This window comes from Thermobia domestica, chromosome 6 (genome assembly GCF_964235325.1).
Source record: "Thermobia domestica chromosome 6, izTheDome1.hap1.1, whole genome shotgun sequence".
NCBI classification, from domain to species: domain Eukaryota; kingdom Metazoa; phylum Arthropoda; class Insecta; order Zygentoma; family Lepismatidae; genus Thermobia; species Thermobia domestica.
This window is the reverse complement of record NC_137459.1, coordinates 34,826,290-34,851,576: the sequence shown is the minus strand read 5'-3', so window position 1 is coordinate 34,851,576 and position 25,287 is coordinate 34,826,290. Positions and strand designations below refer to the sequence as shown.

The 25,287-nt window shown below is 37.1% G+C and overlaps 1 protein-coding gene across 2 annotated transcripts in view; it reads left to right on the top strand.

Moving 5' to 3' along the window:
• The window catches only part of LOC145687927 (uncharacterized), a 71,019-nt gene extending 48,570 nt beyond the window's left edge, over positions 1-22,449 (top strand). For both annotated transcript variants that reach the window (XM_081761488.1, XM_081761489.1), the window contains exons 10-13: positions 2,682-2,762; positions 5,872-5,966; positions 10,043-10,309; positions 19,537-22,449. In XM_081761488.1, the coding sequence (XP_081617614.1) occupies positions 2,682-2,762; positions 5,872-5,966; positions 10,043-10,291 (425 nt within the window). In that variant the 3' untranslated portion in view covers positions 10,292-10,309; positions 19,537-22,449. The remainder of the gene's footprint in view (positions 1-2,681; positions 2,763-5,871; positions 5,967-10,042; positions 10,310-19,536) is intronic.
• Positions 22,450-25,287: the final 2,838 nt, after the last annotated feature.

The window sequence follows — 25,287 nt, the reverse complement described above, 5'->3', positions numbered from 1 at the left end:
CCTCAAAATTCCGAAACATGAATATTTGGATAAGACAGATATTAGTTAATAAGTGAAGTCTAGATGCGACTACGGTGGGTCCCATAGTACTGGAGCTATGACTCTTTAAAGTTCATTCTTTTCTCATGTTTTCTGCAGCCTCTAACTCCGAAAGGATACATTTGTGCACGCAACTTGGTCTATACTTTTCGTCTTATCTTGGTGTCAGGGATCACCTCTCAAGCGCTATCTGTGTTATTTTCAAACACCCTGTATAAAACGTATCACGGAAAATATAAAATAGTGTGTTTCTTTTCTTTGATTCTCTTCCGTAATCCCCTGTGCTTGGAATTACAGTCAAAGAATCAGCTGTGAATTTAGCCCCCAATGTAGCATTGATTATCCCATCCCCCTCAGATTAAAAAAAAAATATGATCCAATACATTTTTCGTAAAAATATTAGATTTTCATTGAATATGGCGTATACTTTATTATTATTATTATTATTATTATTATTATTATTATTATTATTATTATTATTATTATTATTATTATTATAAAGCTTCACACTCATTCTGAGTACTTGGATTTGAAATTAATCGAGAACTAGGGAGTGAAAAGCTCCCTTTAACGAGTTTTTACAAAACGTATATTCCATGATATTATTTGATTTTAGCACAATATGAGATATGAGCTTATTGATGATTTCACGTAATCCACTCGTGCAGATGAAGTCAATCAAATATCAGAAATCACTTATTCCCTTCCCCCTTCCCCCGAAGACTTAAAATAAAAGTTCTGTGATAGTTTTCTTAAAAAGTAGTTTTGTCGATTTTTTTTTTTTTTTTAATTTACAGTCAACGTTATTTGATTTTACTTTAAATAGGCAAATAATAAAAGAACGCTTCGTTCCCAATTTTATGTAATGCACTTTTCTAAATATTTCGAAACATACTTAGATTTTTATCGAACATTGTGTGTGTTTTGTCGGAGATTAGAGACTTAGTTACAGTTAGTGAGAAGGAGCATCAGTCGCCTGAACAACGCATATCATCACTAATATTCTGCTTAGATAGGCAGTGATGAAGTTATGGTAACCAAAGCGTTAGAAGTAATAAGTTGCTATGGATTTGTCGTTTATCTACAATATTTAGTCACTACTTCCTACAATAGGCAGTCAGGTTACATGATCACAATGTCAGTTTCAAAAAACATTGATTACTCTTTCGTAGTACGTTCGACATAGTAGACTGTTATGGAGACCTTCTAAACATGATATAGGAAGTCAAAAGTATGTCACCTATCTAAAGTTTTGAATGTCGTTCTGCGGCGAAATGGATAACGTTTTCACATTTGGTATTGAAGATTCGGATTCAGTTTCCGGTAGGAGTACATCTGTATACATTGTATCTCTCTTACATAGTCCCGATGCTGCAAGTGGACATTAAAACCAGAATCGTTCCGCCATTACAGGTTTGTGAAAGCATTTTTAGGAATCAGGCTATGGAAAAATCAACTAATACACACGAGATCTAAAACAGATGTGGAAAGTCATGAAGCATTGCAGAAAGAAGTGATTTCAGAAAATTCAACACAGAAATGTTTAATTTAAACAAAGTTTGAAGTTGAGTAGTCGAAACTGTGTTGTTTTGTTCTTGTTTGTTTGTTTTTTAACATCCTAAGCGAGGTGGTAATGATAATAATGAATGAAATGTTAAAATTAAGAAAGTGGGAAGAAACATGAGAAACCCGAGGAAACCCATGCACACGATGTTTGTCCATCACAAAGCCCACTTGGCGCGAGCTGGGATGGAACTAGCGATCCCTTGCACTAAAGGTGAACGCTGTACTACTGAGCCGCCACGGCCCCAAAAACTTTGTTGAAAAACGCAACAATTATAAATGTAGGTAGCAACACATCTCTAGAATCTTTCAATTTAAGGGGACGCGGTGGCTCAGTGGTAGAGCGTTCACCTCCGGTGCTCGGGGTCCGTGGTTCGATCCCAGCTCGCGCCGTGTGGACTTTGTGGTGGACAAACACCGTGCTCGTGGGTTTTCTCGGGTTTCTCCCGTTTCCTCCCACTTTCTTCATTCCACCATTTCACTCATTTCTCATTATCACCGTCTCCTTTAGCCTAACCGGCATAAACGTGGGGCGTAAAACTTAAAGATTTAATTTCATTTTTCTTTCATTTTAAGTTCCAAGATTATATCCTTCGGTCTAATAAATGAGAACTCAGTTCCCATCAGGAATCGAATCCAGAACTACAAACCTGGGCATGGTAATGAGTTTGTTAGTATGTTAATGTTGTTGGTTCTGTATTCTTAAGTCCAGGACAACTCTATGATTTTTTTTTGGGGGGGGGGGGTATCTACTGAAGAATTCCAGTATAAGCGAATTGAAATTACAGCTATACTATTATATGAGAGAGTAGAGGTGAGTCAGTCATTATCACCCAGGCCATACTTTATAGGTATTAATATGAAATTGGGACAGAAAATACATTTAGTCACGAAAGCAATAAAGTATTTTTTTTTTTTAAATTATAGTTTCATTGAAATGCGTATCCAATGGGAGAAGGGTTAATTTCCATAAACATATTTTCCCCATGCAAAGAACGGCAGTTTCAGGTAGTAAATAATATAAGTGTAAACAAAGTAAGTGATCTGTTTTTACTTCCCAACTTTTCGTTTTGTTTTAGAAGGAGGAGACCATGGAAATCTTCAAATACTTGTAGAGGCTGCTGAAAATGATTCAACTGACAAAGGAGCCACTGGGAAAGGTAAGTTTCTAAGCGATTTAATTTTTGTTACAATGCATTTGTATATTATCAACAGTTTAAAATAAGATTAATAGAATAACAACTGCATAGAGAGCTACAACTTTCGCGATTTTAGAGAAAGAAATTGTTCAGTAGCAGAGTCCTCACTTGAATTCAAGCTCAGACCAAACTATGCATTCAAATAACCTACTGGCTAATACTGAGTCTGTACAGTTACACAGGACATATAGCAATCGGCAGGTTCCAGGCTCAAGTTCCACCTATGCTTATCTTACTATGAATGTTCCAGAGTTTTCCCCCTTTGCCAAGCAAATGCTATGACAGTATAAGCCTTCACCGTCTCTCTTGTTTAGTTTCATTGATTCAAATGTAAAACGTACTGCATTTCCCTTTGCACACTTTTCGGAAAACCTGGAGAATGAATTCACTGTTTCAACAAATATAAAAATTTCAAATATATTTCCTTTTTGTTGATTGAGCTTTACGTCATTATGCGACACTGAGGTTAGGGCCGCGGTGGGTCGATGATAGAGTGTTCACTTCTGGTGCGTGGGGTCTCTGGTTCGATCCCAGCCCCTGCCAAATGAGCTTTGTGGCAAACAAATACCGCGTGCATGGGTTTTTTCGGGGTTCTCTCACTTAATTCATTTCACCGTTATAATTCATCTCATCACCGTCGTCTCCCTTAGCCTCCGTGCATGATCGTGGACGTTCAAATAAAATAAAATTAAATTAAAACAGAGTGTGAAGAACTGGACCTACTATTTGCGCAGGCTCCAAATGACATCGGGATTTGAATCTGGTGCAAAAATCATAATTCAAAATTACCTCGCAGAAAACAGACTGTTAAGAACAACACTCTTGTTTCCAAAGAATTCTCACCTTTGCTGTTGTGGCTAGCGAGTGCCTTTGGGGCACGGGCTCTCGGGTTCGATTCTCGTGGGAGAGCCTTGAAATCTGAACACAATACGCTGTTTCTGATTCCACCTTAAAGTTTATATTCATTTCTCACATAGCCCCGGTGCTCAATCCCAACCCCAAGAGGGACGCTCAACCCCAACCAAGCAAATCGTCTACGAAAGTGTTCATGTCACGTCCATCCACACTTTCTGTTGAGTGACAACTCAAGTCGTAGGTCCTTGGGTTCTCTTCGTCTTCGCACGTATATGAAACAGCAGATCATTATTGTATGTTTCAGTTCTAATTGCTACTATCTTGGATAATTTCCTTAACACGAGACAGATCCCTCTGAATAGCCTAAAATACGCGAATGCTTGGGGTTTCAAGATCATAAATATTAATACCCAGGTATCACTGGTTTTTGTTCGCTTCTAAATTTCTGTCCTCGTCGAAACTTTCAATCGAAGCTTATTTGTATCTTCCTTGCCAGATTCAGTATATTCAATCTATACAAAACCTTTAGATCGCCGCTACTTTTGTGAGAATATTTCCGTAGTTCTGTCCCTACATAGTCACTTTAGTATTAAGTTTATTTTGTTCATTTATTAAATTAGTTTTGGTCCCATGATTATGGCCTGTATCACGTCTACATCAAAGAAGGAGATATGAAGAGTGAATACATTTCCGAAATCCTTAAGATTTTGCTGGGTAAAGTGACAATTTATATAATTTTCAAGTTCTTTTACTAAGCGTTTTTTGTACATTTTTTTTTTCTTTGGTTGTACAGCCGTGCATTTTACGATAATGAAGAATTAAGTTTCAAAAGGAATCAAGACTGCTACTACGCGCAGCAAAGGCGATACTTGAGAAACCGCTGTTAATTTCAAGCTGATCAATCCAATTACCTGTTTGTTAGCGGTTTTTTTTTCTTTTTTTTTTTTTTCTTTATACCAGATCAGATTCCTGAGAACTCTTTAGTGTGCAAGACAATCATGGAACAGACAACTAAACGTAGAAGCAGATGTAAATTTACTTTCCTACTTTTCAAAATGTAATTTTTGGGTTCTTTAATTGGCATTTTCGGAATTTTAAGGTAACAGTATGCTACTACGTTAATCTTTGGTCTGTTTCTCGGTATTATGAAATATTGTACTGTAAGTAAAATCGCCTCCTAAGTGCTGTTAGCGGTAGAATATGTAACTAAATATCGAATATGTTATTCTGTATTGATGGTGATATACATGTCAGGTAATTTCGTCATTTCCGTCTAAGTGTCAGGTTGCAGTCGTTTGCAAAACGCACATTTTCTGTTCCCAACAAAACGTCTGCTAGGCAAACAAAGCATAGGTCAGTGTGTGTTTCACTTCATTTGCTTGTAGATGCGTTTCCCTACCTTTTTGACCTTTGATCTGTTTGTTCTTTGTCAGCTTCTTTCAGAAATTCGAACAAAAATGCAGTTCTGTGTTTTCGTTGTAATCGGGCAACATAGAACATAACCACTGTAAGTTTCATATGGCTTTGAAATCCGCCGGAAACAAATGATTCTGGAGCGAAAGGCGGAAATACGTCATGGTTAACTCATACATTAGAAGGTAGTTTGTAAGACTGTATTATTTGTTATTTATTGAAAGTTGTGGTTCTAACAATAACAAAAGGATTCAAGTAAAGATTTTGGAGAGAACGATCCATTGAAGTTTTACTGTGTTTCCTATGAGTACATTGCTCTGTCCTGACCATGCCACCCTGTTTGGATTCCACATTCTTTGGTGCACTATAGTTCAATGGTAGAAAACTACTGAACTGAACCTAGGAAGTCACTTCTGAATAAAATCCAGAATACAGTGAGACAAAGGATTATTCTTGGTAGAACCTCTGTCCGACGTTTTGTAATCCATAAAGAAATACCGTTTATAACAAATACAAGAATAACCAGAAGGCTCGACATGGACAGGAGAAGAGGTATGTACTGGAAGTCATCTGAGTATGATGTGACTTTCACCATAGGCCATTAGATATATTTGTTATCAAAAGGGAAATAAGTCTGTATATGAAAAATGTAAACTGACATATGTTCTTTTAATTCAAACAAATATTAATTCATTAGTGCATCCGCAATGTTCATTACTGACGCATAAATCTTATTTTGATCCCAAATAAATAATGCATATACCTGTTTGAGTAGTAACGCATCGATAATTTTGTTTTACAGTTGTTCGAGTTTTCTCCAATAGCCAACAAATCAAACAAATTCCAGACAATCCACCGCAAATCATTGTCATCCAGGACGGAGAAGATGGATCTGAGGTATGAACAGAAATGATATAGTGAAGAAAATATATTTTTCTGTGGCTTGCTTCCGATAAACATTATTTCTTGTTGATCTTGAAGTTTTGCTGGCGTCTACTATTAATCCAATGTTTTCGGGATTGCTGCCAGAGTGAATGTTGCTGTGCTGAGCTTTCGTTACCATACAGCGGTAACATCTTCAGAGCTATATGTTGGAGTGTGCTGGTCGTACAATTTATATTGTAGTCTTAAGGAATTGCTGTGTTTCTATTGGTGGTTGTTATTGGCCAATAGCGTGCTCTGATGTTGCCGGTGGAGACTGTTCTCTGATTGGTTGATGGTTCTTTTCGTGCTGAAAAGCTGAAGCCAGATGTCAGGTAGATGATAATTTTCGTCTCTGTTGATGGAAGGCTTGTGTGTACGAATGAATAGAACTTCATGTATCTTCCTGTCCCAGAACTGTTTGCTTACTACCAACCTTCCCCCCCCCCCCCAAAAAAAAATGGGATTAATCCCTTTCTGCATGATTTTTCTTTTAGCGTAAAAAAAATAATCAGTATTGGAAATCCTCATATGGGAACTTGAAAAATGAATTAAAACTTGAATTTTAGACTTTTCACTTAATTCCGATGAGAGACAAAGAACGTGCCAGATGACACCAAAATCTCTTATTCATACACGTCAATATCTCACACAGCAGACAAAATAGTCATTTGATGCCTTTGATAAATCACAAAAAAGCTAAAGTGAAAAAAACAGTATGTGCCATATATGGCACGGCATACGGTAAGGGGTTAAGGACACTGGGCATCTATAGGATCACACGTGAATGTAACGCGACTTACATAGGCGAAACGGGAAGGAATATTGAGGACAGAATGAAAGAACACCAGCGACACACCAAACTGAAACAACCTGAAAAATCTGCAATAGCCGAACACTGCACATAATACAATCATACGACTATGCGGGACCAAATTGAAGTTCTAAAGAAAATGAAACAGTTCTGGGATAGGAAGATACATGAAGCTGTATTTATTCGTACACACAAGCCTTCCATCAACAGAGACGAAGATTATCATCTACCTGACATCTGGTTTCAGTTTTTCAGTCCGAAAAGAATCATCAGCCAATCAGAGAACAGTTTCCACCAGCAACATCAGAGTACGCTATTGGCCAATAACAACAACCAATAGAAACACAGTAATTCTTTAAGAAGACTACAATATAAATTATACGACCAGCACACTCCAACCCATAGCTCTGAAGATGTGATGTTAGCGATGTATGGTAACGAAAGCTCTGCATAGCAACATTCACTCTGGCAGCAATCCCGACAACATTGGATTAATAGTAGACGCAATAGAATTAATTATTTGCTGTTGTTGTTCTAGTTATTATTATTATTATTATTATTATTATTATTATTATTATTATTATTATTATTATTATTATTATTATTATTATTATTATTATTATTAGCTGTTCCCCCAAGCTTCGACTCATCTGCAAATTGCCTGCGCATTAGCGACATTTCTTGGCGTCAGGTAGGAGATATCGCAGCTAGCAACAGCTATTAGCCTAGTTGTGAACTATTTATGAACTAGCGTGACTGGCAGATTGAGACGTCTGGCTTTATCTTGTATTAGGTTGAGTCATAAATAACTTCTGTTTTTTCTTTATCAGAGACTTTCAGTAGATAACAAAATTATATTAATTTATTATGTAGTCCCACAATTATATATGACCTCCCACCTTCCTGGCAGCTTATCAATTCCTTCCTTGTAAAATGTGATTGCTTTGAACCGGAAGAAATTTTCGACTGCCTGACTTGCTCTTCAGAATCGAAGGTTTCTTATATTCAAAAGTTTTGTAAGAAATAGAAAATGTGATAATCTGTCCATACAAGGTGCTGGAAGTAAGGTGGGCGTGTAAAATAGACCCCCCAAGCTCAGGAATGTCTTCCTTGTCACCCTTGCTGTATGTGTACGCGCAATGAAGTTTTTGCGATTGACGAGTGCAGGACGCTTTTCATAGAGTTTCTTTTTCACTCTTTGCAACTGCTGAATGTATGTATCCGCAGTAATTGTTAAATTTGACATCAACAACTCGTGGTGAATTGCACTTCGACAATCCCATCATACACATAATAAAATCGTTTTCCTATGGATGTTTGCTTTCAGATCTGATAGGGGTGGCAGATCCTTATCAAGCCACTGTCTTTTGCGAACAATATTGTCACGGGTAACCCATTTTTCATTCCCTGTTATAAATCTGTCTAAAGAAGGCTCGATTCTTACTCGCTAGAGGAGGCTTGTGGCGATTGATATGCGATCTTCTGCGAACTGCGATGGCTCAGTAGTAGAGTGTTCACCTCTTGTCCACAGGGTGCTAGATTCGATCCCAGCTCGCGACAAGTGGGCTTTGCGGTGGACAAACATCGTGTGTGTGGATTTTCTCGAGGTTCTCTCTCGTTTCCTCCCACTTTTTTCGTTTCACCATTTTATTCATTTCTCATCATCACCGTCTCCTCTAGCCTAGCCGGCATACCGTGGGACGTAAAACTTAAAGATTTCATTTTTTTAAACATGCGATCTTCTTTATTCCCTTCACTGAGATTGTTAGGTACTTACACTTCTAACTTGCTGACTTCCCCTTTCTGCAGGTGGCGGCAAACAGTTGATTGTGATGTATTCAGTCTTTCATCTATATCTCTTGTTAATTGACGTGATTTTCTCCAATATTGCCGTAGAAGTTGTCGGCAAGGTTGGAAGGACGTCCCACCCTCGATTCGTCTTGTAAGGTCGTATTTCCAGAACATAATTTGGCAAAACAATTTCTGGCTGCCCGATCGGTTATTAGTCCGCTACCGTATACACTGCATATTTTTTCAGCTGTCACCTTTGCAATTTTGCCTTAAACTCCCAAAGCTTTACATGACGAATATTCACTATTTCACTCTCCAATTCAGGGGTTAGGAACAATAGTTTAGTGTAACGTGCACCACACAAAATAGTTTTCAGAAGACCAACTTAACCCTTCTCTATTAAGTGAAAGCAGAAACTTGTTTGTCCCGATGACTCATTGTGGGTAGATGGGGACACGGTGGCTCTGGTAGAGCGTGTACCTCTGGTGCGTGGGGTCCTTATTTCGATCCTAGCTCGCGCCAAATGGGCTTTGTGCTGGACAAACACCGTGTTCGTAGGTTTTCTCGGAGTTCTCCTCCCACTTTATTCATTTCACCATTGCATTCATTTCTCACCATCACCGTAAGCGGAGCGAGCAAAGTAAGGATGATGAAACGGTAATGCATGGCTTCACGATTTTGTTATACAGGCAAATTCTCTATTTTATAACATACTTGCTCCTAACCCTAAATGATATATATATTAGTAGTGGGCACAAAAACAGGTTTTTCGGTTTTAGGATAACTGAAACCGGTTTTTGAAAATTTTCCAAAAAAACTGTTCGGTTTTCGCCGAAACCGGTTATCGGTTTTCTCCAAAACCGGTTCGGTTTTTTACCGGATCTGGTTTCGGTTTTCAAAACCGGTTCCGTTTTTCCAAAATTTGTTCTATTTCTGACCAGAAAAGTATTTTGTTGTTGTCCGAAAACCAATTCCATTTTCACAGAAATAGTTTTGTTTGTTTTCCAAAATTTTTCACCGATACTAGTTTCGGTGGGAAAAACGAACCGGTTTTGGAGAAAACCGAAATGTCGGTGTTTGGGATTTCGGTTTTTCTAGAAACCGGTTTCCGTTTTTTATAAAAAAAAACGGTTTTGCACATCCCTTAGGTATACATATATATATACAAAGTGATGCCCTTCAGTACCACACCACAGTGAATTTCCAGAAACGTTGGGTTATATTTTAATGATGATTACTTTTCAAGACCTGATAAATAACAAACTGTGGTTTCAGAAAATAGCAACACATGTACCATCTAATGGCGAAAACGGCAAGCTTGTTGGGTTGATCATAATTTTTCATTCCTTATTGTTTTTAGTTTCGGGCAAAATGTGTGGAGATGTATATTTTGGTTTGGTTGTGGAATTATTATTTTCAGTTTTTTATGTTGAGTTTGTTCTTTCAGGATTCCTCTTCTATGCAGCAAAGAATAGAAGTGTTATTGGCTGCTGCTGAAAGTGGACAAGAATTAACTGTAGTTGATGGTAACGCTTACAACCACGACATCCAGCAAGTAGTGATATGTAGCAGTGATATTTATGATTCAGATGCTCAGGATCCTCTGTCTCTTACAGACGATCAGAATATCATTATTGTTGAGGACAGTGTTGAAGAGTTAGGCACAGGGAAAACAGAAACAGTGGTGACGTCTTGAACATGAGTTTGTTACGAGGTTCGTATAGTCAAAATGTGTGGCTTGAATTACAAAAGATTGATTAGTGTCAGGGTTTGAAAAAACCTGGGTATTTTTGAAAAAACCCAACCCACCTGGACCCATATGGGGTTTTTCGGGTATTTTCGGGCTTAATTGGTTTTTTCGAAATATTTCGATGTCTTCGGGGTAAAAGTGTTAAAATGTAATTTATATTTCAAGATTGTCATTGTCGCAACTTGCAACAAGTTTCTATTCACTATTGTTTTGAAAAAATGGCCGCTATTTTGAAATTTTACATTGGATCGCTGAGAAAATCTATAGAGCGAATTTAGAATGTCTCTTGCTTCTACTTTCAAAATTTCAACTTAAAAGTCCGAAAATTGCAACCTGTAGCGTGGATACCCACTAGTTGAAAAATGGTCGCCAAGTTGAAATTTTACGTTTGATCGCCGCCAAAATATACAGCTATTTTAGTGTGTCTCGTGCTTGTACCCTGAAAATTTAAACTTAAAAGACCGAAAGTTGTACCTTGTAATGTGTATGTGGTACAGGCAAACGAACAAATGTAGATCGAGCCATCCCAGGAGCCTTAGTAACGTTTGCCGAATATGAATATCAAATATATTAATTTAAAGCAAAGATACAATTCATGTATTATAAAATAAATGTTTCAAAATGTCTTACATATCAAATATTTTCCAGCGTAAAAGAAATGGTTTTATTGTTGAAGTTCACTTCCGGTACTTTGCGCGTTCAATTATGGGTATTTCCCTAGCACTAGCAAGGCGGTTCTTCCTCGAAAATGAATTTAAAACAATTAACAAAGAGATAATTCATATTTTATAAAGTAAATGTTTCAAAATGTCTTAAATGAAATTAAATATGTTCCAGCTTAAAATAAATAGTTTTATTGTTGAAGTATTCACTTCCGATGCCTTGTGTGTTCAATTGCCGGAATTTCCCGAGCACTTCTTTCACGACGCATTTTCCCCGAAAATGCAACTTTCTTTACTGTACATCGACATTTCCACTAGTACGGAAGTTTAAATTTAGCATTTGAAATAGTAGCGTTACATAGTCTTCGGAACTGCGAGCATTAAGCTTCTTATATTTGACAATAATTTTTACGTTATTGCTGGTGTTGATTCTACAGAATGCTTATTTGAAGAGTAGCAACTAATGACTGAACTAAATTAATGTTGTTGGAAAACAAAATTTTACTGAAGATTACTTGTGTTATCATCAAATGTATGAAACAATACTAATAGTTTTACTAATATATTTACTGGTGATACAGGCACCTATGGCCTTGAACTCGTCAAACGTATGAAGGATAACTTCCCCCGGCGTCGCCGAGCACACTATTCACGGAAAGTATTTTCTAAAATATAAAATTGTATATTTTACTTCAAATAGGCTATTAACAGAATCCATACAGTAATTTGTTCTGTAATTATTTCAACCTAAGATAAGCCTTTTTATTCATTCAGTGCATTCAGAACTTTATATAAGTCTAACGTTCAATGTTGTTGTATACTTTAACATCAAAGCATATAATTCGCTCAAGGGAAGTCCAAAATCTGTTCACTGTCAACGTGATCACCTCAGTTGTACCAATAATATACTAACAAAAAGCTCAAAAATCCAGGTGGGTTTTAAAGTGGTATTTTTTAGGTAGGTTCAACCCGAAAAAACCCGGCTGGGCCCACTTGGGCAGACCCTGATTAGTGTAAGCATTATAGGCGGCAGTGTGATTTAGATCATTTAACAACCGGTTCTATGGTTAGTATGGTAAGTTTTCTTAATATTAATACTATATTATTATTTTTTATTCCAGTGATAGTAACAGTGCCTATTATTAACTCTCGGAAGGCCAATGGGGTACAAAATGGGCCACACTTTCAAATTTGCTTCTGTTTCCTGTATTTTTCTGCGATTTTGGCTGTTATTTTTTCTAGCTGAATGTTTTTGGCTCTCCTACATTTTCTACATGAAAGCTCCGGAGAATGTAATTAATTATTGAAATAATTGGAAATTTGTACTACTGGGGTCCAACATGTACCCCTATGAGCTTCCATGTTAAATTATTATTATTATTATTATTATTATTATTATTATTATTATTATTATTATTATTATTATTATTATTATTTTACAACAGATGGCTCTGCTCTTTGTGATATTAGTAAGATCTTATTCGCCAGTAATGCAAACATTTGAGAACTACAAAATTTAATGTAAATAGATATTTCCTTTAATCTTTTTAAATTTTGTTTCTTGGAGTTTGCTTTTCTAGGTCCATGCATTTATTTATTCAACAAAATCACTTGTTATCATAATAATATTAATTCTCTTTTTGCTTTTCAAAACATTGTGTCATATTGTTTGATTTTATCAATATTATCACTAAAAGCTGCGCACGCAAATAAAATAATAATGCTTTCCCCCCAATATTAAGGTAAAAAATAAATTGCGTTACAAAATGTGCTTTCGCGATACAAAAGGAGCTTGGGATTTCGAAAATTCAGGTATCTTACATCCTTATATTGAAATTTTGTTGAGATAGTCCTAGAATTAAAGAAGATTCCACAAGAATAGTTGATGATTGGAGAATAGTGATACTTGAAGATTGCTTTCTTCTGGACCCGACAATTAGTAGCTGTATTGATGGCTTTTTCATAACTACGATTTCACAAATGGCGTTGCATCCCATTTTTCTAAAGGCTTTCGTGTAAGTTTTACTGTAATGAGGTGGGATATGTTTTCAACGAGGAGAGAATTCCTTTTATCTGTAGCAACATTGTTAATTAAACTGAATATCCCGTATGCCTCCGCATAACTCATAGCAACAGCTGTATTAGAAGTGGCATGTCACAGCTAAAGCATATCTTAATTGCCGCTGCAAAATCTATAAAGCAGAAAAAGTTACACTAAATTCTCAAAAATACTTTTTTCGTAACTACTGAATCTAGAAGTGGAGAGAGAATTTTAGCAACAGGATAGGGCGAACCGGTTGAATGATACCACTGATTATAGGTGACATTTATAGTAAGGGAATCGTCTACACTGAAATGCTACTAGCGGATAGTAACGACTATTTGCAGAAGAAATAAGATTTCTTGTTTCGTACATTTTTTCTGTAAAGAAGTAGCATCGTGGATATATTCTAAGGTAAAAGAAAGTTTGTACATAAGAGGCAAGCGCAGAAGGCCAATCAATCTTCTAATATAAATAAAATAAAATAAAAGAGTTTGTGTGTTTGTCTGTCTGTGTGCGGCCTGGGAACCAGACGAGTGGACCGAGAGTTACCAAAATTTGGTCACGGGTACCTTGGTCCAGGCCCCAAATCAAGACTAAGCGTTTTTTTCAAATTTCGAACCAGGGGGTATCAGGAGGGGGCGTTTACCGGGATCGGCCTGGGGACCAGACAAATTGACAGAGACTTACCAAATTTTGGTCACGGATATCTTGGTCCAGGTCCCACACCAAGGCGGAACTTTTTTTTTTTTTTTCAAAATTTTTAACCAGGGGCATCTCAGGGAGGCGTTTACGAAGACATGTAAAAGTAGTAAAAATGACTGGTATTAGTGTCGAATTCATAGTTTTCGCGGTCCCTGAGATCAATGGTGAATCTCCGATCGTATTAATTTCTCAGTTAACCCTATTCGGCTCCGGGCCGAAGGTCACCGCGGGGAGGGAGGGGGGCATACCGAGACATGTAAAAGTAATCAAAATGACCGATAGTAGTGTCAGATCCATAGTTTTCGCGGTAGCTGAGATCAACGGTGATACTTCCATTAGCTATGACTTGCAAAATCAGCTACCATTGTATGCGGGCCGGGGTCAGCGGGGAAGGGGGAGATACCGAGACATGTGAAAAGAGCCCAAAATGACCGATATTAGAGTCAAATCCATAGTTTTCGCAGTCGCTGAAATGAACGGTGATATTCCAGCAGGCATTGACTTCCAAATACAGTCCCCATGCAAAGAATGGTTATATTCAGCTAGTATAATATAAATAAAATAGTTTGTATGCTTGTCTGTCTGTGTGCGGCCTAGGGACCAGACGAGTGGACCGAGAGTTACGAAATTTCGGTCACGGGTACTTTTCTCCAACCCCCAGACCAAGATGAAGCGTTTTTTTTTAAAACTCGAACCATGGGGTTCTCAGGGGGGAGGAGTATACCGGGCATGTAAAGTAATAGAAAATGGCCGATATTAGTGTCAAATTCATAGTTTTCGCGGTTGCTGAGACCAATGGTGACACTTCCATTATCGATGAGTTTTAAATTTAGCCACTGTTGTACGTCGGCCGGGGGTCACTTGCGAGGGTGGGGGTACCGAGACGTAAAAACAATCCAAAATGACCGATATTAGTGTCAAATCCATAGTTTTCGCGGTTGCTAAAATGAATGGTGATACTTCCACAGGCGTTAACTTGCGAATAAGACCCCATAGGTTGGGGGCCAGAGGCTTTTTTTTTTTTTTTTTTTTTTTTTTTTTTTAATTTCGAACCAGGTGGTCTCAGGGGACGTTTGCTAGGATATGTAAAAGTAGTAGAAAATGACCGATATTTTTTCCTTTCGTTGTTCAGTTTGTTTACATAGATATTTTATCTGACCCATGCGAAGAATGGGTATTTCAGCTAGTTACGAATAAAATCAAAATAACGTGGAACCTTACTCTAACTGGCTTTTCAAATAAAAATTGGAACTAACAGCCAATATATTTTAGAGACAAAATAATGTCGGTCATCTTTACAAAGGAAGAAAAAATACAGTAAGATATTGACAGTAATTTAATTTCTTCTCAGCTCAGATAATCCATTTTTTCATTCCTCAACCATAACCTGTCTGAGGTGTCATAAACTCATTTATTCATTATTTTGGCTGTATGCAGCTCAAGCAGTTTAATTCTCTTTTTAATTTAAAAGGACTAGCATATACTAGCAGACGACGTTTCTATGTGTATGTGTGTGTGTTCTCTCACTCCGAAGATGAGTGTGGGTGGCGTGACCTTGATTGGCACTTCTTCAGCCAACCACGGATCAGTCCGCTCTTACGTCATCCAACACGTGAAACTCACGCGAACAGCGAGAGCTAAAGAGACTTGGCGATAGGCGACGCCATTCGGCGCGAAAGGACTCATTACTCAACATCATGATTTTCTAGCTGCGACATATACTTCAACAGTTATATAATTATCCATTGATATCAGAGTATTAGAAATCCATCAACATGTAACCATCAAAACAATATCCTATACTATAATATTGGGACTTGTAAGTATTTCAATCATTAAAATTTCCGAATCAATTGACGAGTATTTTCTGCGATTGTGCATGTCATCCCCTCACGCCTCATGGTGATTCGTTTAAGTGCATGGTGCAAAATTTATTTTTTTACTCATTATTTGTGTAATTTGTTAATTTTCGGGAACATGATGCTTAATCTTTTGTGTCTCTAAAAGTTGTACGTAGAATTTTTGCTTTTGTGTAGTTGGCGTTGAAAGGAGCTTTCTTCGGATAACTTGTTTCATCGTCAACGCTCGAGCAAACGTCCTATTTACGACTATATAATATAATGTTTGCTCTATCTGGATCACCATCCTATGGAGTAAACGTTATAGAGGTTTTTCGAATCATTTGAGTAGAAACTGTCATTGACGGTTTTGAAGTAAACCATTTAAGTCCCTCAAGTAGGAGAATTTTTTAAACAAGTGGACGCTTAAAAGGACACAAACAGCTTACCTACCGAATGATATACGTTAATTGACCAGATGTTTGGCGATCATTAGGTTTACAAGTTGATAATGGTTGAAGAAAACAAATTTGATTCGCTGATCTGAAAACATAAAATGTCTGTCTTTCGCAGTTAACACTCTAGTCTTGGTGGCCAAGAAAGACGTTTTAATATTGCTTAACTACTCCTTTGTCGCCTATTTAAAAGTCCGTAATATAGTTTATTTTCCCTATGTTTTCAATTATCTTTGTCGGTATGAGCTTATGTGGTTCGGATCCCACATAAGCTATATGTCCACTTCTCATGTAGCCTCGTTGCAGAATGGGACGTTAAATTGAAAATCTGATCAAATTCAATCATCTTTCTCTTTGTCCTGATAAAGAACATACAGTTGTATCCAAACTGTCTTGGCTGGTAGGTTAGTTGTTTGCAAAGCAATTACCGTAAGGTTCTTTGTGGTTTTTCTTTTTATTTATAAATAACTAGCAGAATGCACTTCTTCGTTGGGGAGAATACATTTTATTTTGGACATAAATTGGTGAATTTGGATTTAAGCGGCATCGGAAGTGTTACTGTTTGTCTCAGCGACCCCGAAAACTATAGATTCGACACTAATATCGGCCATTTGGTATCATCTTTATGTATCTCCACCTCCCTCTCCGCTAAGTTGCGAGGCCGCTAAATTTGGATTTAAACTGCATCCGAAAAAATGAAATAAAATTTTTGAGTTTTACGTTCCACGGTTATGCCGGTTAGGCTAAAGGAGACGGTGATGATGAGAGATGAATGAAATGGTAGAGTGAAGAAAGTGGGAGGAAACGGGAGATCCTCGAGAAAACCCACGCACACGGTGTTTGTCCACCACAAAGTTAACTTGGCGGGAACAGAGTTTGAACCAGAGACCCCAAGCACCAGAGATGAACGCTCTACCACTGAGCCACCGCGGCCGCTAAAACGGCATCCGAGTTCATTTCAGCGATCCCGAAAAATATGGCTTCGACACGAATATCGGTCATTTTCGATCATTTTTAAATATCTCCCCCCTCCCCTCCTCTAAGTTACACCGTCAAAGTGAAATGATAAAAACCATCTCTGGCCCAAACCTCATCTGTGTTGAAAATTTGATCGAGAGCGGTCGAGTGGTTCAAGAGTTACGAAGTCACAAAGTGACTTTCATTTTATATATATATATATATATATATATATATATATATATGGATATTAACGTAGAAAGTACAGCTTGTATTGGGGTACTGTCATCTAGAAATATCACATAGCACTCAGGTAGAAATTTTATGAGATATAGAAAAGAAAAAGAAAATGGTTCTCTATGATGTCCAGGTCCTAATTAGTGACTAATGCTGTACATTGTGATATTTGCCGTGAAATTCCAAGAAAACATTGTTGCCAATCTCCAAACATAACGACATTCTCACAAACAGGATTTCAATGTAAACATGTTCTTTGAATATCATCACATCAAGTAAATTAAATTTCTTTCTAATTCTAAAATCAAATCTGTTTGGTGGCAGTTGTAAGCCAAGCTTACTAAGGGTGACAAATATATCAGAATTCTTTAGAGTATTAGGTACAATGTTTCAATTATTCTCTTTTTCTTCGAGAACACATTGCTTGAAAATTACTCAGCACGGTTCCTACTGGTCAGGGAAAACTCTGGGCAAATGGCGCAGGTCGGGGAAACTCAGGGAAAAAGACTGGAAATCGGGGAAATTTTATAAAATATATTTTTTCTAACATTAATTGTACACCAATTTCAGCTTAGGCAACCATTGTAACACCTAATTCGTTCTTATTACTGTTTTTGTTTCGTTTGTGGGTAGATATTAATGATTTCAGTATGGGATGCTGCTCAGATTTTGATGGCTGGTAAGTGGAATGTACGTAAGAGCAATTGATTAGGATTTGTCTCTGTAGAATAAATATTCTCATATACAAATATTCGTCGTTATGTATTCCTTATTTATACGTCAACGTCATCCTACACCTGTCATGAAAGTCATGAAACTTCCAGCCAAAGGTCAGGGAAATAGATTTCTCGAGATCGGTAGGAACCCTGATCAGTCACTTCATATAAAATAACTTTATGGATTAAATAATGGGATTCCTAATCTATATTATAAAATTGAAAGTGACTATGTTTTTGACTCTTAATCTCTTGAACCACCCGACCGATCTTGATCAAGCTTTCAACATAGATAAGGTTCGGGCTTGGGATGTTTTCTTCATTTCACTTTTACAGTGCAACGAAGGGGAGGGGGAGGAGGAGGTATATGTAAAAAAGTAAAAATAAAAGTGACTGTCTTTGTGACTTTATCATGCTTAAACCACCCGACCGATATTTAAAAAAAATTTCAACATAGATGAGGTTCGTATCTGAGGTGTTTTTTTTATCATATTACTTTAACGGTAGAACTAAGGGGAGGGGAGGAGAGGGGAGAAATCTATAAAAATAAATAAAACTTAATAACTCTTGACCCATCGGACCGATCTCGATCTAATTTTCAACGTAGATGAAGTTCGAACATGAGATGATTTTTGTCTTATCACTTTGACGACGTAACTTAAAGGAGGGGAAAGACATTTACAAATGATCGAAAATGACCGATATTAGTGTCGAGTCTATCGTTTTTGAGGTCGCTGAGATGAACAGTGACACTTCTGATGCTGTGGCTCGCAGCATGGGGAGAAAAGGGAATATATAAAAATCATCGAAAATGACCAATATCAAGGAGCGCTTTAGTAATAGTAAAAAGGGACTGACTAACGAAACATATCACTATTTTTTTCTTAATTTTGACTCTCTTTTATTTGAGAGCAACAAACAACTTGAGTTTAGGTGGCTTAAAAGGAGTGATAAAGAATTATGTGAACTAATGTTTGGCATTTTACTATAGATTTACGATAAAGTGACAGAAGTTACAATTAATCAAAGTTTATGGATTACAGGAGATACTGTCAAATTTTAAGTTTTTTGCTGTGACATTTTAATTTCATAACTTATCTAAAATGAAATGAAATCTTTAGTTTTACGTCCCACGGTTATGCCGGCTAGACTAAAGGAGACGGTGAACATGAGAAATGAATGAAATGGTGGAATGAAGAAAGTGGGAGGAAACGGGAGAACCCCGAGGAAACCCACGCACACGGCGTTTGTCCACCAGAAAGTCCACACGGCGTGAGCTGGGATCGAACCAGGGACCCCATGCATCAGAGGTTAACGCTCTACCACTGAACCACCGCCGCCCCAACTTATCATTTGGTTGTTCGTAGAGGCCACAGAAGTATTCCTTACATGTTTCATATGTTCAATAACCATACCAACTCCTAAAGTATGGGGCTTCGGCAAGGGAAAAGAATATTAAATTCTTATACTAGATTTACGTAAATTCTGATCATCTTATATCTGAAATATTGTATATGAATATTTATTTTATTTTGTGAGAAAGTTGGTCTGAAATTCATTTTTGTTACTTTATGTTTCAGATTAGAGGACAGTTCAACCCATTCCAGTGCGTGCGTGTGGCAGAGCATGTGCAACAGATTCTGTCACAAAGAGTGTCCCGTGTAACTGTGTGTGTGACTGAAGCGTGTATGCGTGTTTGAAGACAATCAAGTCTGACTTTGGGGAGATATAATGCATTTTGTCTGTAAATGAAGTGAAACTTAACGAATGGAAATTGTGCGCGCGGCAGTCGTGTATGTGAAATGACGAAGAGATTTAATGTATTCTGCCGCTTGACTACTCCGTTCCTAAATTTTAGTATATATATTTTTTTTCTTTCGTTGAGACTGCAATTATTTTTAAAAGTTATTTTGAAACATTGTATGATGTAAATATAAAATTGACCCTTCATACTGCATGGTTTTACATGCGTTATATAGATTTTATATTGTTGAATTAGTGTGTCATTGTATTATATTTATATATATCAGAACTTTTCTGCAGTATTAATCTGCAGGTTCGAAACGTCGCCTTAGTTATTTTATTATTTGTAAGTTCTGATTGTCAGCACAATATTATCAAAATTTCGATCATCTTGAAAAAACCAAGTGGAAGTTAGTAGTTTGTAATTGTTTTCCCCTTTGTTTGTTATACTGTGGACGTTGCAGTATAAAAACCACTTTTGTTCAATAGGTAACCAAAGCTTTATTCCATTTTGCCTTTCTTTTAAAATCTCTATCTTTTTACTATCTTATCAAAGCAAGTTAATGCAAGTATGTAGAAAATTTGATCATATTTTTGTTATATAGGGTCAGGAGTTATATGTAAAGTTGAAATCACAAAATGTGCATAATAAAGTTCGTGTACGCGTAAGTAGTGAGATGCAACCAGTTACTTGGCAGTCATATTTTCTTACGTTTCCAACCGAAAATTTATAAGGTTAAATAATATTCCTGTTTCATAAGATGTTATAGAAGCGTATTTAATTATACATTTATATATATATGTAGTTCTTGTGAATAGCCTGCTTTTAACCATGTACTTCAACGGGTAATAAGAGATCCACTGCAAGTGGAAAATATGAGAATCGTTGTTATAGAGAGCCTGCCACTCGTAATGGAATCAGCCAGGAATTATTGAATTTTAGTGTTTCACGCTCAAATTACAATATTAATTCACAGGGTGATTTTCAGTCATTGTCTGTTACTTGAGAAAGGTCACAGGAGATGCAGCAAATAGACACGAAGGATGAGGCAAATGTATCAACTATAGAAACATTGTAACGAAAGAATATGAGAAAAATATTGGGCTGGCCCATAAGTTCTTTATTTCGAATCTTTCCCATCGACTGAAGATGACACACTGTGATACTGTGGAAGCATTCCAGTATCTCTGCATATTCCCTTGTCGTCTGGCGTAGATCGTCGTGGATAAGCTGATTCAGTCATTCCTCATCGAACTGAACGGAGCGTCTTGTGTGATGCATGCCTTTGAAGGCGAAATTGCCGTCTTTGAATTGCTTAATCCAATTTTGACCCGTCCTAAAAGGCATCGCTTTTTCGCCATACAATTCACAAATCTTATGAGCAGCTTCTGTGGCTTTGGCACCTCGGTTAAACTCAAAAAGCAGATGATTTCGAAAATTCTTTTTTTTTTTTTTTTTTTTTTTTTTTTGTGTGTGTGTGTGTGTGTGTGTTCACTTGACACTCCATTTTAATGACCCGAAAAGAACAAAAAATATATCAGCACAGAAAAACTAAACACATTGTTTTGCCGAGCACCTTAATTCTCTATCGTATAACAAAACGCATTGCAAAACATTTTAGTTTCCAATCAAAATTTTCACTTGAGACAAACTCTAGAACTTACAGGCCAATCTAGTATATTCATAAAGTGGAAATAGATAAATATAAAAACAATTTTACACTTCGGCAAAACTTTGATGAATAGTAAAATATTTAAAAATAAGTAGTAAAGCTCAACATAGGATTCACATTAATATATCAAAACTTCTCAATATATAAGTATCCTGCAAATTTTACAATATGCACATCTTTAGAAACGAATGCTCATCACGTGGCTTGGTTTTGCATAATACCTACAAAAAGGATTTTAATTACCGCATCTAAACATAGAGGGTGTATCAAAAGTTTGAGGCCATAGCCCCACCGTGTTATGAGTGAAGATAGAAAAAACTGGAAAGGGAGTAAAGTTGTTGGAAATAGGTGGGTTTCAGTCTAAAATGGAATCAGCTGGTATGCGCTCCGCAGTGGTAAGACACCCTATGTTAATAAATAAACAATGTTTGCCAGTTCATCAAGCTGTTTCCATGAGCCATCGTCAATATAGCGTTGTTGAGAAACAGATTCGAGTTCCGTCTCATAACAATGTTCACGTTCCCCGTGTCATTTTTTTTTATGCCCTTACGTTTCATTAGAACAACTTGCTGAACTGGCAACTTTGCTTTTTCATTTACCATAGGCACCTTACAAGTATGGAGCCCAAACGGCTAGTACGATTGGAAAAATTCCACTTTTTTAGACCTAAAACCATCTGTTTCTAACAAGTTTATTCCGCTTTCCATTTTCTCGTATCTTAAGTCATAGTGGAATTGGCCCATGGCCTCGGACTTTTGATACACCAGGTATATTTACGTACAAATCCTGACCCTATTTATGAATATAGTGTTACCAATTTTTCTTAACTACTGAAGATCAAAGCTATCACAAAACATGATGTATTCAAGGGTTAATACGATTTATATGAAAATCTTACTGTAACAAATGCAATTTTTGACGTATCTAGAAATGAATTATATTGTAAAATTTTTTTTCGTACTTTTGTTTTGAAAGCTACAGAATATGATCTGTTAATATTGTTTTGTCTTTTTTTCTTCTGATTAGAAACTATGCATTGAAATCCTTCTGTGAAAATATTACTCTAATTACTATAAAGTTTACTTGTTTCATTTTTTTTTTTTTTACATTTTCCCTTACTCCGTTATTGTACTACATAATGCCTACTTCAGGGACAAGCTAAAGCGGATGCTACATTTATTTATTTATTTATTTATTTATTTATTTATTCATCAAGCACTCTAATAAGAATATAAGTACAAAATCTACTTTCTGAACTGAATCTATTTGAAATGTTCCAAAGGAAAGGCGCAGAACCTAAGTGGCATCTATATATTAATAGCTGTGTCTGTGAACAAAAAATTCAGATCCAAATTGAAAGTGGGGGGCGCGGTGGCTTAGTGGTAGAGCGTTCACCTCCGGTGCTTGGGGTCCCTGGTTCGATCCCAGCTAGCGCCGTGTGAACTTTGTGGTGGACAAACACCGTGCTCGTGGGTTTTCTCTGGGTTCTCCCGTTTCCTCTCACTTTCTTCATTCCACCATTTCACTTATCTCTCATTATCACCGTCTCCTTTAGCCTAACCGGCATAATCGTGGGACGTAAAACTTAAAGATTTCATTTCATATCAAATTGAAAGTGACTATGTTTGTGACTCTTAATCCTTTGAACCACCCGACCGATCTCGATCAAATTTTTGACGTAGATGCAGTTCTGGTCTGGCAGTGTATTTAGCTATTCACTTTGACGGTAGAACTTAGGAGAGGGGAGGAGGAGGAATTATAAAAAATAAATAAAACTTAATAAATCTTGAACCAATCTCGATCAAATTTTCAACATAGATGACGTTCGTGCCTGGGATGGATTTTACCATTTCACTTTGACGGAACAACGTAGGGGGGGGGGGAGGGGGAGATATACAAAAATCAATCAATATAAAAATAAAAGTGACCATGTTCGTGAGTTATTGAACCACCCAATCGATCTCAATCAAATTTTCAACATAAATGAAGTTCCAACCTGGGAAGTTTTTATGATTTCATTTTGATGATAGAACTTAAGGGAGGGGAGTGGAGGAGGGTAAATATATGATAATGAATAAAACTTAATAACTCTTTAACCACCCGACCGATCTCGACCGATTTCAACATATATAAGGTTCGCACCTGGGATGTTTTTTTCATTTTACTTTCACGGCACAATGTAGGGGAGGGGAAGGGGGACATATATGTAAAAATAATAAAAATAAAAGTGACTGTCTTTGTGACTTTATCACGCTTAAACCACCGAAACGATCATAATCAAATTATCAACATAGATGAGGTTAGGACCTGGGGTGGTTTTTTATCATATCCCTTTGACGGTAGAAGCGCGGGTTTGCTAGTTTTAATTACTAATGCATGAACGTCTGCAAGAAGGGGGAGACATGTCCCCTCCCTGAAATTCAGGTGAATCAGCTTCCTGGAACGAGCAATATTTTCTAAATTGAACCCTCGAATATTGAGTGCTTGAATTAATTCTCACTGTTGATGAACAGAGGGCAGTAGTTGTGCTATTGCAGCACAGTGGACTGTCACAGGATACCTATTTGGAAGTGCTATCCCTGGACTTTCAGGGCATTATTTGACCTTCGAGTGAAGTGAAAAGAACATTTGTTTTCAGTGTCTTTGAACATGGTGGACTTTGTGCCTAAAAACATTTGCGGGAAGCGCTTGTGCGATATTTTGATTTTGATCAATATTTTAAGATATAGAAAACTCATATAGGTCGTGGTTTTTGATATTTGCTGTTTTCGAAAAAAAATTTAGGTACTCAATATGTCGAAAGCAAGACTGAGCTAGAGTGAAGCTAATTGAGAATAGAGCCTGCTATACACTATAGGATAGATCATAGGAAATCTCTTAACGATTTTTGCTAGTCAAAATCTCAACATGTGCGGCATCAGATCCGATGTCATTTCCTATGTTCTGAACGATCCTATAAGATTTCTCCTGTTTAGAGCACGCTCTATTTCGGAAAGAAAATTCGTAAGATTTCGATTTAAGCGACATCAGGTGAGAAAAAGTGAAAACAAATGTGTTTTCTCCCCACCAGCCGTATATGGGTGAAAAAGAAAAAAAAATCCTCGACAAAATGATGAGAAATGCAGGGACTGTTTTCCTAATTTATCTTCTGATTTTTATGCTTTGTTTAGAGGTGCGCAATTTAACAACATAGCGTCTGGTATCAATATCAGGATTTAGGATTTAGATTTCTGGGCTTTCGGCATCTAAGGCCATTTAGCCCGTCACGATTTGAGGATGACGTCCCTCGGCGAGCACACAATCCGGGGAAAGGGAAGGAAGAAAGGATTGGGGAGGGAAGGAGGCGGCCTGGGACCTATAAGTTAGGCACCACCCCGGCATTTGCCTGGTGTGAATGAGGAAAACCCAGGATAACTTCATTCAGGGTGGCTGGCCTGAAAAAGCGTGTTACACTTTTTCGACCGAGTGACCCCACCGGGAATCGAACCCGGGACCGCTCGCACGGTATCAATATCAGTTGAACGTGCAGTGTAGTTACCTGTATGGCACAAAAGTATAGGATTTCCTACGAGGTGTCGTGACATTTTTCCTCAGATATATCCTAAGGTATTTCCTAGGACTTATAGTGTATAGCAGGCCTAGCATGCGCGAGCCTCGTATATGATAGTATGCCTGAATTTGTTATCTGGCACACTATCATTTACCTTAGTGTGGCTAAGAATTTTTATTTTATAAACAGTAAAATTTTGATTTTGAAGTTTTAAAACTTTTTTTTTATTATTATCCATTCATTCATTTTATTCAGAATAAAACATTAAAAAATACTGTACATCCCAAACTTCTTTCCCTTTACTCGATACTTCTAACATATCAACTCATGTGGATACTCAGTGTGTGCCTTTTTCTGTGCTTGAA